Below are 13,937 nucleotides of genomic sequence, written 5' to 3'. Positions count from 1 at the left end.
TTAGGGTTCCTTCACTGCCTCAGGGAGTGGGCAGCTTGCAGTCACTGATTCAGTAATGCAGTCTGCATTTTTCCAAAGTGTGCTTGAAGAAAATGTGATGCCATCTGTCCGTAAGTTAAATTGAACCAGATGTGAACCTCGCACCTGAATATTTATCCTACTCCCCCTAGCAAATACAAAAGGAGGAGATGCGGGGCTGTTCAATGAATAAGAAAAAAAAAAGTTAAATCAAAACCTGTGGGGGTAATTCAAAATAGGTGCTACATGCAAGAAAAACACCAATGCATGTTCTGCATTTTTATATGTACAGGCCCAAGTTTTACGTATATTAGTAAACACGACGTTTCTCTGTATGTAATTATAGTTCTTTATAATTAATAGTCAATAGTATACATTTATAGAGCTTTGGTGATTAAGGCAAAAATCAACTAGACTTGTCTCCTAAAACTGTATACTTTACTTTTTAAAATTTTCATTACATTTATTTTTAACATTTTTGCAAACACCTGTGTATTCAGCATATCTTTAATCTTATGTATATGTACAACATACATATGTGCTTTCTAGCCTTTTTCAGGAAATCATCATATACTCTAAAAAAAACGTGAAAAAGAAGTACACTGCATGATTCAGTAGCTTGTAGAACTACTTTTTTAGCAGAAATGACTTTACAGGTTTCATCAGAATTTTTGTCCACCTTTCTGTGCATGTTTGTTTCAGTTCATTGAGATTTGCAATGCGATTTGTCTAGACTTTGACTGGGCCACTACAGCATTATTTCTTTGCTTCACTTTGCCCTTCTGTTGTAGATTTGCTGCTGCGCTTGGGATTATAGTCCAGTTTCATGACCCGGTTTCAGCCAAGCTTAAGCTGTTGATCACCTCCCTCCACCACCGTGCTTGGCAGTTGGTATGAGGTGTTTGGGATGATATGCTTTAGTTTACACCAAATGGGCCGTATAGTGTGAGACCCTGCATCGTGACCTACGAACTTCTAACCCCTACGAGTCAATCGTGCAGTTTGAGCAGGAGCTGAATCGCGCGACTGAAAAAAATCGCACAGTGTGAGCCCGGCATAAGATAATAGCCAGGCATAAGAATGACACTCTAGTCTACTGGTTGAAGGTCTTGTGGATTATGCCCTCTCCAGCCCTCCTTAAGCAGACTTTGTCTGTTAGAGTTGAATCAGCTTCTTAATATTAAAAAAAAACAAAAAATGCCTCTATACCCTTTGTTGCAACCTAGTTTCAACATCTGGCTTCACTCGGTGTATACATGACTACCAGACTTTTCATTTTCTCAATATTAGCAGTAGGCTTACAAACAATCTGACACACAGTCTCAGCAGCACATGACTGCACAGAAATATTGTAATTAATACATATATTTCAAAACATAAGCAATTATTAAAGTGAAATGTATATATATGGCTCAATTCATTTATGGGAGTAACGTGTGTGCCCCAAGAGGATGTTACCTTGTAATGATGTCCTAATTAAGCAACATTTTGTTTTCATTAGAAGACACACACGCACACACAAACACACGCAGTAGCAGGCAAATTAGAAGGAAAGCCATATGTGACCGCTTAACCTTCACTGCATGTATGGATGTATCAGTGTGAATGCTGAATTACTAAGTAAAGACTTTGCATTGAATAAACTTGCAGTATGCACTTTAACACTGTACTGACAGTATTCGCCACATGTGGATTCTTCTGTGGAGGCATATTCAGATGAATTAAATTAAATAAGAATCGGCTGCAGATTTGCTTCCATTAACATTTTAAAAGTGGTTAAGCCGAATGGCGGCATGTGCTTTTCTTTCTCTTTGCTGTTCGCAACGTTGGAGATATCTTTAACTACAGTATTTCGCACGCTCAGTGTTTATTAGAAGCACACTTCAGGATTCAATTTGTATTAGTTTCTGATGGGTGTTTTGATTCACTGGGTCTAAATGCCATTTCAAAAGCATTCCTAACCCACTGGCATTTCCAGAGGGGGATATTATGATAAAAAAAAAAAAGCTCATATCAGCAGCCACATGCTTCATATCTATTGGGTTATAACACTGTTTTTTTAAAGCATCTCTCTAAAAGGTTGATAATAACTTCGCTTTTTATAAAAGGAAGTCATATATGAGTACTGACTTAAATTGCCACCTGCTGTAATTTAGAAGACTTGGGTGCTTATCATCAGTCTACCCCCCCCCCCCCCCCACACCCCCCTACTCAAAAAAAACAAACAACAGGCAATCAAAGCATGAGCACTGATATTTTAGAAGACTAATACTGACTTTAACCACTGTTAAAGTGAGGCTGCCATAAAATCTGAATCAACTAACAGAAGCACAGTTATTTTGAGCTGTAGGTGAGGTGAAAACTGTATCAGTGTCACAGAGACATTTCGCTGTACTCAGTAAATGTTACCTACTGTCTTGGCAGGTGAGCGAGGCTGGTTTCCCTGTGACAGGTGTCGCATGCATGCAGCGACGAGCAAGCAAGCACGATGTCGATTCACGACGGCAGAGACGGGGGTGGAGAGGGGGAAAGAAAAGAGCAGCGCACAAAAGAAAGACAAAACAATCAAGTCATGAGCAAAAACATGCAAAACCATAAAAATCAATGTGATAGTGAGCATTAATCAAGACGGAATTCAAAAAAGAGCAGATGGTGGCCACGAAATGAATACATTGCGGTGCCATTTATAGTTATGAACACGTATTTGGAGAGCTAAAAGTTAACAATGTGAAGTAAATGACAGCATGCTGATGGTATAACATTTACGCTCAAGGCCATTATAGCAAATGAGCCACTGTGCAGTAAACACTAAAGCAATCAAATGCTTGATGAGGAGCATATTGATTGAGAAAGAGTAAAGGAGATGATAGAGAGACAAACACACGAACACGGTAAACCTCCATGTTGTAGATGTGGAGAACTCACTTTCTTTTTTGTGCCTTTACAGTCAACTCTTTCAAACAAAGATGGCTGCAGTAGAATTTCAAAGTTTCACAGTTTTGAAGTTTTTTGGGTTTCATTTTTTATTTTCTAGCTCAGCGCCTTTGAACAGTTGCATCAGTAATAGTCATTGACAGCCGTGCAGTGGCGGAGATTCTTCCGTAATATGAAGGAATCAAGAGTCGAGACAAAATCTTGTTGCCTGCAGGGCTCTTCCCACTCTTTCCAAATCTCTTGATCAAACACAAAGAAGATCTCTATCTTTTCTGGATGTCGGAGGCCAAATCTAAACTACTTCCCTTGAGTGTAGAGGGGGGTCACTTCCTGTGTATAACACTTTAACTTCTCAAAGAAATCCTCAAATCAGGATTAAGCGGGGATTAGAGATCAGATATAGGAAGGTGATGTCACCTCTGCTGGTGTTGTTACATGCAGTCCATCCATTGCTCTCTCTCTCTCACTTCTTCTCTCTCTCTCTGTTACAGTATTTTTATTCCTTGAGATCTGGTGACACGCGCACAGGCCTAAGCTAAAAGGCCAGAATACAGACATGCAAATTGGCCTTAGATATATCTGAAAGCCATAATGTTCCCGGTTTCATAGCCACGAGTCACACAAAGACCCTTTTTGCCCCTTCCCGTTTCTCTAAAAGAAAGTACAAATACACTGAGAGGCAAATTGGGACATGATAAGGTGAGGATATTTCAGCAGCGCTCAAATCAGCAAAAGTGATGAGACGATGAAATTATATTATAGACGGGGATCAGGAGGTTTGAGGCTATCACATTGGGAGGCCTGATTGGAATTTGCAACAATCTCCTTTGGGCTGAACTTTTTTTTCCAATGAGATAGTAGGAAGTGTGTGATCCGCCTCAGCACTTTTCCCTCTATCCGCAAAATCCCTAAAACTATTTTAGCCTTGGAGTTTGGTCTATAGCGTATTGACTGCTCAGCACAAAAGACGAAATGAGACAGAGAAGTGAAAGCGCAGTGAGAAAACTGGACAAATCTTCCATTTGAAATCCTGATGAGCTCGAGAAGCACTGCGCTGGAGAGATAGATGGTTGACCTTTTACCCAATAGCTATGCACAGCTTCTGTGATAATAAAGGCTTTGTCTATCTGATAACTGATCCATAATTAAAGGATGCAGGGACAGAGAAAATCCAATAGCTGATCCCCTCTATGCAACAGTATCTTAATGCAAAGACATTTACAGTATTAACATATTAAATAAATGAGCTCTGTGAGTAACATGGCCTCACACCCAATCATGTTTAAATTTATTAAAAGTCTGTTCGCTCACATGGATGAGTTTCCAAGGATGCGTGCCTATCATTAAGTGTAAAACCTGCGTGTGTGTGTGTGTGTTTGGATTAACTTAATTAGCAGTGGCTGGCTTAAGAGAAAACGCTGTGATTTCCAGTAAAGCTGGTACATCTTTAACTTGTGAGACAATCAGACGTTCTCATGGAGGTTGTCAGCATTTGAGGGCAACAGCATTATTTAAAAAAAAGCAACAAAACAGACAGTACAGAAAGTTTTTTAATTAACAGTTGAATCCAATTACATTTATGTGGATGATGTGTGCTGGAGTGTTTGGTTTCCGCACTTAAGAGCTCATAATTGTTGCGTGAGTGTCCGTCCTTCGCAAAGCGGATATTAAATGTGCAAATTGCAATCAAATGTGTGTACACGAGTCGCTCTTGAACACGAGGGTTGTTTAGATGATGTGCTAGCGAGGGTGTGCGTCTTACCCACGTAGAGCTGGCTGAACAGCTCGAGCCGTGTGTGTCCCTGCGCGGGAGCAAGCCTGGATGTCCTGTACGTCTGGTCCAGCTGAAGGACAGCCTCTTTCACGTTACGCTCAGCCATTACACGGTGCCACTGGTCATCGTTGAGGGATGTAGCTGAATGCACAATCAGCTCCACTGGTCCATTTCCGACATCGAAGGAGAAGGAGACCACCTTAGGAGCTGCAGAAAGAAAAAATTCCAAAAAATTCACAGCTTTATAAAATCCAGCACCCCCTGTTCTGCTGTAGTTCACTTTGTAGGTAGATATGCATTAAATTTCTAATCTAATGGCTCATTTGTTTCAAGGCCACTCATTTGGCTTGTATAGATTTCAGCTTTGCATTACATGACTGCTCACAGCTTTTGCACAGGCCTAATATCACCAACCGCCAGGAACGGTTGGTTTTTTGTGACAAAGTCATATTGCTGCAGTTTCCCTGTTTTTTTAGACTTACTTTTGCTTGAGAGTTGGAAAGACGTGTCAGGAAAGGTGTGTGTGAAAAAAAAAGGAAGGGAAAGGTTCCATAGAAAGAAGACAAAAAGAGCGAACAGTGCAAAACGGTCCTGTTTATCTACTAGATTAATTTTTCATTATCTTGAGCTGAGTTGATTTGATTGTGTGTGTCCATGAGACAGTAGGTTGTCATAAAGTTTTAGTGCTTTTCTGCAGTTTAATAGTCTAATTTATCTCAGTAGACCAAGAGGGGGCACCGGTTTACCTTTTATAGCCATGATCAGGTAAAACGTTCATTGATGCTTCTGAACCACCTTTGTGTGTGACTGACTTCAGTAAATTTCAGTTTTGGCTGTTTTGCATTGTGTGTCGCTGCCTGGTCCTGCTTTGAACCTGTCTGCAATGTTGCATCTGCACAATGATACTCTGTGAGTATGTGTGACTCCACAAGTCACACATAATAAACCTTATCACATACACATTTTTAAATAGAGGAGAATTGCAAAGTCTCTCTACCTTGTAAATAAAAGACAATGTGTTAACTAACTGAATGCCTCAGCAAAATGTTAAAGGACTCTTTTAGACTTGCTGCTGGAAAGATCATTCGGAATTGACGTATTAAAACCCAAATGGACTTTTCCTTAATGTTTGGAGACTGATGTATAAAAGCTTTATATCCTGGATGGTGGCATATGGTCGGTACTGGCACCAGTGTGCTGCAGCCCGAGTGGTGATAAATAGCTTGATATGTTACCATTCTATTATAGCTTCATTAGGCTCAGATATTAAGAGTGAATAAATTTATACTGTAGTCAATGGGGAAATGAGCTTACTTCTTTTCCTTTGTTTAATCAATGTCTCTGGCCCTTTTCTCCTTTTCATATTGCTTTCATCTAATTATCCTTTATCTTTCAGTGACTCTTCCATGGCCTTTGGTATCATTTCTACATTAAATCTATCCATTTCCATTTATTCCTTCCTGTCCTGCTTGTTTGTACCCTCCTTTTTCTTTTATGTTTCCCTTTGCTCGCTTGGTTCAAACTTTCCCTTCATCGGTGGTTTCTTTATGCTTCTGTTTATTCTCTTGCCTTTACAGACCCACCTGTGACTTTGGCCTCCCTTATATCATTTCTTCCTTCTTTCATTTTTCCTCGAACCCTTTCTTGCACACAATATTTAATGAAATGATCCAAGCAAAAGCCTGAATGTGCTGAGTACATTAACCTATCAGATGAATTTCATGAAAAAAATAGTGCTTCATCATTTAAACGCCAACAATACACAAACACACCAACCTCAGCAAAGACACACACAAACAGAGACGCAGTATAAGGCCTCTGACAGCCTTTAGTATACTGAATTAATGATGTTTGTATGCACAGAACAGGTCCGCGGGGCAGGGAGGAGAGACATCAGTTATTTTAAATGGTGAAAGACGGCCAAACATACATCACAATACCCCAGCAGAAACAAAGCTTTAGTAATGCTGCAACAACAATGCTGAACGTCATATATGAGATGCGTGTGTGTGTTTGATAATTTGTGTGTTGTTTTAGTGGCACTGCAAACCAAGACGTATGCCCTACAACCTCCTGTCAACGGGCGCGAATAAAACTAAAGTGCCCTCAGAGCACAGAGCTCGCCTCATCTATTTGCATAGATGATGGATGTAACTAGTGTAAATGCTTGTGTGTGTGTAAATGTAATATTTGTGTTGTGTCCTTACACTTTGCACGTTGGCCTAAAAAAGGACAAAAAAGCCACGCTTAGGTTTTTATTTTTGCTATTTGTTTTTCTATTAATCTTTTAATATGGAGGCCGAAAGAGCCGAGTTTTAAATTATGCGTCAGCACAGCACAACCAAATGATGATAAATAGTGAAAGCCACTGAACGTCTTTGTGTGAAAGATCACTGCTCGTGTGGGTGTGCTTGTGCGTTTGTCTAATGTGAGGTTCAATTTTGCTGTTCTTCATCTTTTTTTTTTTGTCCAGAAGGCTGGCAGTGCATTATCTCTTCGATCGCTTTTCTGTTAGACTGGCAAACTCTTTGTTGTTGCTCTCATTTGCTTTGTTAGCCTTTGGCTCTGTGTTTTTTTCTTAACTTGAGGGTTCGTTGGAACGGGCTGGACCTTTTGTGTTTTTTGGGGGATGGAGGCTCGGTTTAAGTGCGAGCCAACCCTAAGTGGCATAGCAAACCTGCTGCTGTAGAGGCTGAAGCGAGATTTAAACTTCTTAAAGGCTGGGAAAAGAAAAAAGCAGTTTTTATCAGCAAAAGAAGGAAGTGCATGCAATACAAAGAATGCCGACAGCTTCTCAGCGTGCGCAGAGAACAGATATGGTGAGATTAAGATTAACTTTTGACTGAGCTCTGAAGAAGAGGCTGAAAAAATATTCTTACTCCTAAGTAGATATTGCTTTAACAAGTCTGACATGTGACAAAAGCGGCACGGCACACTCCTATACTCCATATGTAAACCGTAAATGACTAGTCTTCACAAGAAAAACAGACAACTTTACAGTTTTGGAAGGACATGTCTCCAGCTGGAAAGTACATTTCTTAGCTGCAGCCTTTAAAAATATAAAATTTGGCACAAAACATCCCACAAGTCAATTTTTTTCTAATAGGGATCTCTCCATCTGTTCTCAGTCTAGTTACGAGGTTACGATTCTGAATAAATCTCAAATGTGCCTATGCCTATTTCTTCCTATTAAGATTGGAAAATGAATAGAGTCCACCTCGCGTCTTTGAGCCTGCTGAGGTCACAGTAATGTGTGTTTTGTCCAAGGGTTTAAAGTGTGTATCACTGAGTGTTTATGTGCTTTGGGCTCCTGGAATGGCACAACCATGCTATTCCAGCTTAATGCTAGTCATTTCATGCCCTGACTGGATTGCAGCAGATAGAGGTTTTTTGCGCCAACGAGAGGGCAAAGATTATGTGTGTGTTTATGTGTGTGTGAGTGTGCATGCGAGTAATTTCTGGATTGTGTGTCTAAACGGGTGCTGTGGGGCAAAATGCAAGATGATAGCAAGAGAGAGGAGAGAGGAAATCGATGTGGGGGCATTCTGAAAGCCTCAGGAGACACAAGCACGCACACAAGCACACACACACACACACACACTCTGCAACTGTGACAGACCACATATTTACTGTATCTGTGTGTGTCTGTGTGTGTGTATTATGAAGTACGCATTTGGAAAAAAACAAATACCAAACCCCTTGAGCATTTTTCAGCACTCAAATGTACAGAATAGTGTCAGCACATAGATTTTTTTTCTTTGTAGATGAGTATTTGTGTGTAAGAAAGAACTTGGATAGAAAAAAAGCTCACGGAGCTCTTAGACTGCAAACTAGCTGACATAATGTCATTCAGTGTAACGGCTTTAGACAGCACTTTGGCTCAAAATTCGACTTTGTGTCTATTCACTGGTTGGCATTTTGACACAAAATGGTGGGCCAGGTGCACCAGCAGGAAATGGTCAGCAAGCGCTTTTGACACCAAATGTTCAAATCCCTTTGAATCCCAATGAATCCCAATGAATGCAATTAGTCATCAATCGACCGCCATGCCGTGCCAGGAACCCGTTTCACAATGCAGCTTCGAGATTAAATAAAAGCCCTAGATTTTAAAACTCTTGATCAGAAAGGCACCACTGTGGCTGCGGGGAATTTAATTTGAGCCACTGAACATGATCACAGAAACCCGCTGCATGACACGTCAATCAAAGCTCTCAGAGCGGACTAAGAGTCTGTGAAATGAGGGTTGGGCAAAGCTGCCCCATTGATTGATGTTTTAAATGTTTATCTCTTCTTTGTCACAGTCTGTTTGTTCCAGCTTTAATGTTTGACAAAATGATATCTGTTTTCATATATGTACACACATGTACACACTGCTCAAAAAAATTAAAGGAAGGCTTTCATCAGATCCTAAGAAGAACACATCAGATCTCATTGGGGGGAAAAAATCATGCTGGATATGGATACTGATATAGACTGGCTAATGTGTTAGGAACAATGAAAACGATTGGGAGGCCAGTCCATTTAGCTAAAATGTCACTGCAGCAACTCAAAATGCTACTGGTTTCTATTGCCCTTATGTGGTTGTATGCATGCCTGACAATGTTGGTGCATACTCCTAATGAGACCACAGACGGTGTCCTGTAGGAACTCCTCCATGGTCTGGACCAGGGCATCACAGAACTCCTGGAGAATCTTAGGTACAACCTGACAGGTAGTATGCATTCTCAGCCTCCAGGAGCTGCCTACTCTCGCCACATGATGCCGGGCAATGTCGTGCATCAGGAGGAAGCCAGAACCCACTGCACCAGTGTAGTGTCTAACAGTGGGTCCAAGAATTTAATTCTGATAACTAATGGCAATCAGGGTGCCTTTGTTTAGCCTGCTGAGGTCTGTGTGTCCCTCCATGGATATGCCTCCCACGACCAACACTGATCCAAAACCAAACCAGTCATGATGAACAATGTTACAGGCAGCATAATGTTCTCCATAGCTTTTCCAGATTTTTGCATCTGTCACATGTGCTCAGCTGAACCTGCTCTGTTGTGTGAAAAACAAAGGGTGCCAGTGGTGGAGCTGCCAATTCTGATATTTTATGGCAAATGCCAGCCGGACTCAGTGGTACTGGGCAGTGAGCATAAGGCCTACTAAAGGACAACCCGCCCTCAAGAAGTTTGTCTCTGATTGCTTGGTCAGAAACATTTACACCAATGGCCTGCTGGAGATCAATTTGCAGGGTTCTGGCAGTATTCATCATCCTTCTGCTTGCACAAAGGAGAAGATACCCATTCCTGCTAATGGGTTAAGGACCTTATACGGCCCTATACAGCTCTCTAGAGTAACTGTCTGTCTCCTGAAATCTTCTACATGGTCTTCACCCAATATTGGCTGAAAAGTTACAGCTACACTTCTGCTATACTTCTATAAAACTACTGCTAGCACAGAAAGCTCAGGACAAACAGTCTTGTATATTCGCCAAGGTTAGTGCTGGATCAAATTTTAACTTGATTGCTTGTTTTTTTCTGTATTATAACCAAGATTTAAAACTTTTTCCACTTTATCTTGTAATCCACAATAAAAGCCAGTGACAGAACTGATCTCTTGACCTGAATTTCCACCAGAGGAACCAGAATTTGTAATAAATTGAGCTTTGTTCAAACACAATTTGTCAAAAAGTTACATCTTTTTCTTAGCAGTTCTGCAAGCATGAAAATAGGTTTTATTTAATCAATTAATTTATTTTAGTTTTTACTGTAAAAGATTTTATGATTGTTTTGGTTTTCTGGCCAGGCTTTTGTTCCACTGCAGAGAACAATATTCAGGGCATATGAAACATCTGCACTGTTCTGTTATGTCAGCAGCTTAATATGCTGAATTTGCCCAGCATGTCACAATGTGCAGGGGGAACATTTACCACTACACTAAACTTTCTTGTAATTTTTTTTTAAGCAGACTTAACGGATAGCTGTTCAGGCTTCTTGAAGGACAATTAAAGCTCTTCTTTGGATGTTGGCTTCTTTTTGTTTATTTTCTGTAAAAATGATCACTCACTGCCTCACTAACATTGAGGTCTGGGCTCTGGAGGACCAATTCAGAACTAATGTGTTGCATTCTATGTTTTTTTTTCTATCAAGCAGTGGCAGTGTGTTTAGGCTCAATGACATACTGAAAAATGAAGCTGTTGCCAACCTGAAAAGACTTTTCTGCATTCATAATTGCATGAATTTTGGCTTAATCCCCTACAGCACAAGTTGAAATGGCTGAAATTGTTAGGATGCCTGGGTCGTCGACCCAGGGTTTTGAGTTTATTATATTATTTATGATTTCTAGTCTTTGGTTTCTTTGTTAGAGTTCTGTCTTATGGTTTATGTCTCTGTGCCTGCCCTGGTCCCACGTCTCTGTTCCCTCTGTTGTAGTGCCTGCCTGTGAGTCTGTGTCTGTAAGTTCAGTCTGTGTTATGTTTCCTGTTTTACTTTGAAAGTCCTTGTCTCGTGTAATTGCGTCTGGTTGTGCTTCCTTTGTGTCGTTAGGCCTGATTTTCCCCAGCTGTGTTTCCCTCCTGTTACTCATTCCCTGATTGCTCCCTCTGTGTATTTGAGCCCTGTGTTTCTCTGTGTCCGTGTTGTGATCTACCGTTTACTATGCTGTGTGCTTGCCTGAGTTTGGTTTTTGGAGTCTCAGTTTTGTTACCTTTTTTGAGTTCACGTCTGTCTCCGGAGTCTGCACTTTGGGTTCTTTTTCTGCCTGACCACAGCCGTCACATAACAGAAATGAAGCCCCAAACCATCACACTGTGTTTTACACGTGGTTGTACCTGAGAGAGGTACACCTAACTGTTGTACCTATTTGTTAAGGACATAACTGTTCATCTGGCATAGATAGTTCTTTTCAGGCCTGCCACTTCATCTTTTCTCTTCTATTTCTTCAGTCTCATCACATTTTCAGTACAAGCTACACACCATGCTGAGATGTGTCAAGTTTTTGGATTATAGCTTTTTGGGAATCACCTTGTTGTTACAAAAATACTATTTTATGCCTGTCAAACTGTGTTATCTTTGCCAATTTTTATAGATCCAACTAAAGAAATGGGAACAAATTATGTTTTGTTTTTTGTTTTTTTTCCTGCAACAGGCTGCTAGTAACAAAAGACAGGACAGAATTTAAAATTGGTTTTCTGTTAAGTTGTCTGTTGTTTGTAGACACAACAATGGTTCAGCCTTAAGGTTAGGGGCTTTTTTGTGCTTGAAGAATTCACTGGCCAGTCTTAAGTGATTTAACTAACAAAAAATATTTTGCTGAAAATTATCATTTACAAGGACTGGACTGAAAATGAGTGAAAAAACAGCCAGCCAAGAAAACTTTTGAAAGCCCTTCAGGCAGCATGGTGGCACAGAGGCATCATGGTGGCACCCCGATTAGCACAGTTGAGTCACAGCAAGAAGGTCCTGAGTTTGATTCCACCACCTGGCCTTTCTGTGTGGAGTTTGCATGTTCTCCCCATGTTTACGTGGGTTCTCCCTGCATACTCTGGCTTCCTCCCACAGTCCAAAGACATGCAGTTAGTAGGGTTAGATTAACTGGTAATTCTAAATTGCCCGTAGGTGTGAATGGTTTACTCTCTCTAAGTTTTAGCCCTGTGACAGACTGGCAACCTGTCCAGGGTATACCCTGCCTCTCGCCTTATGGTAGCTTGGATAGGCTCCAGCCCCCCCGCGACCCTGACAAATATAAGCGGAAGAGAATGGATGGATGAAAACCTTTGAAAGACCTTCAGAAAGCATCGAGAACTATGGCTCAAGACCACCTGAAAAACAAGAAAGTCTGGCTTTGAAGCAAAATATAACGAATGTTGACTCAGAACTTTTGCACAGTATCACAGATCTCAAATTCTTAAGCTTTTGATTTCACCCTCCAACTTTATAACAGCTAAAAGTGTGTGTGTGTTTTATTTTAACACACCACATATATGACTGTGTGTGTTTGTGAATGGATTCTAAAACATGAGAAAGTCATACTTACACTCTCATAACACACACATATATATAGGGCCTTGAGGGTGGGCACGTTAACGGCGTCCAGTGGACGGTCTGTGTACTCAAACCTACCTCTGGCGCTGGTGCCCACCTCCCAATTTTAAATCCATGTAGACATTGAGGGTTCTTGGGAGTGGCCGTGCTAACACCTGCTGCTCTCTGGCAGCAGCACCATGGTCTCCCTTGTTTTAAATGCACTTTAGAACAACACGCAGCAACACTACACATGAGCGGGAGGAGGGAGGTATGGGGTCTTCACACATCCCCGTTCTCTGCTAGCCATTGGGGCGGGGGGGCTGGGAGGAGATGTTAGCTGTTCGATTGGCCTCCCTGCTGCTGCGGAGCCTGGGACGGTCTGCTTGCCTCCACCCCGGGGGGAAGGGTAACATCTCTTGGGTCTGGGTTCTGTTTCCCCTTCTGGGGGCGAGGGTACCTGGACCCGGGGTATAGAGTATGTTTGGGGAGTGTGATTGTGTGTACATGTCCATTTATGTCAATCCTTACATTGGGTGAGTGCTGAGTGTTTGTATATGTGTGCATGAGGGTGGGAATGCATGTTTGTGTCTGTGTGTGCCTGTTTGTCTGTGTCTATATGTCAGGTCGGATCTTAGACTCCACCTCTCTGGGAACTCCCAGGCCCTCCAAGGCCTATCTCCCCTCACCACACTCCCTGCCGGTGACTGATGCCCTTAGGGGTCGGTGCATTGGTGGTTCTTGGTGTCCGGGGCTGGGCACTCAGGTATGTACCGGCTCACTCCCAGTGGCTACCTGGCAGGGCCTGGTGCCTGTTGCTCGGTCAGGCCTCCTCCGGGGTGCGGGGGGCCCTCGGGCCTCCGGCCTCTGGGCCTGCTGCTCTGTTCACTCTGGCACAGCTGGCTGCCGGCAGAGCCAGCGGGCACGCCGGTGCAGCCCCCTCTAGCTTCTGCTCGGTGGCTACTGGGTGACGCCTCGTCTGGGGAGCCTCAGCCCTTCCCATGAGGGTGGCACGGATGCCCCTCCGGTGGTCCTCTTTGGGCTCTCGTGCTCTGGGAGCCTCTGGATGTTTGGGGCCTGGATCTCCTCCATGCCTGCTTCATGCCCTGGGGGACGGGGCTATGGCTCTCTACACCCTCTAGCAGACCATTACATGTGGAAACCATTTGAATACAAGCGCGCTGATCCACACAGGTGTGCACACGGGT

The 13,937-nt window shown here is 42.2% G+C and overlaps 1 protein-coding gene across 2 annotated transcripts in view; it reads right to left on the bottom strand.

Annotated features, from left to right (window-relative positions):
• Positions 1–13,937, bottom strand: part of cntnap2a (contactin associated protein 2a) — a 409,058-nt gene that overhangs the window by 38,101 nt on the left and 357,020 nt on the right. The window contains exons 19-20 of one of the 2 annotated variants that reach the window (XM_086306026.1): positions 4,715–4,933; positions 2,432–2,461 (exon numbers count right to left, since the gene is read on the bottom strand). In XM_086306026.1, coding sequence (XP_086162152.1) covers positions 2,432–2,461; positions 4,715–4,933 — 249 coding nt within the window. The remainder of the gene's footprint in view (positions 1–2,431; positions 2,462–4,714; positions 4,934–13,937) is intronic. The other variant, XM_086306027.1, reaches the window with a different exon arrangement.

This window comes from Aulonocara sp. 'chitande type north' Nkhata Bay, linkage group LG9, assembly GCF_057382095.1.
Source record: "Aulonocara sp. 'chitande type north' Nkhata Bay isolate Kocher_YH1m ecotype deep benthic linkage group LG9, A_spYH_male_GT1.1, whole genome shotgun sequence".
NCBI classification, from domain to species: domain Eukaryota; kingdom Metazoa; phylum Chordata; class Actinopteri; order Cichliformes; family Cichlidae; genus Aulonocara; species Aulonocara sp. 'chitande type north' Nkhata Bay.
This window is presented reverse-complemented; position numbering and strand designations above follow the sequence as displayed.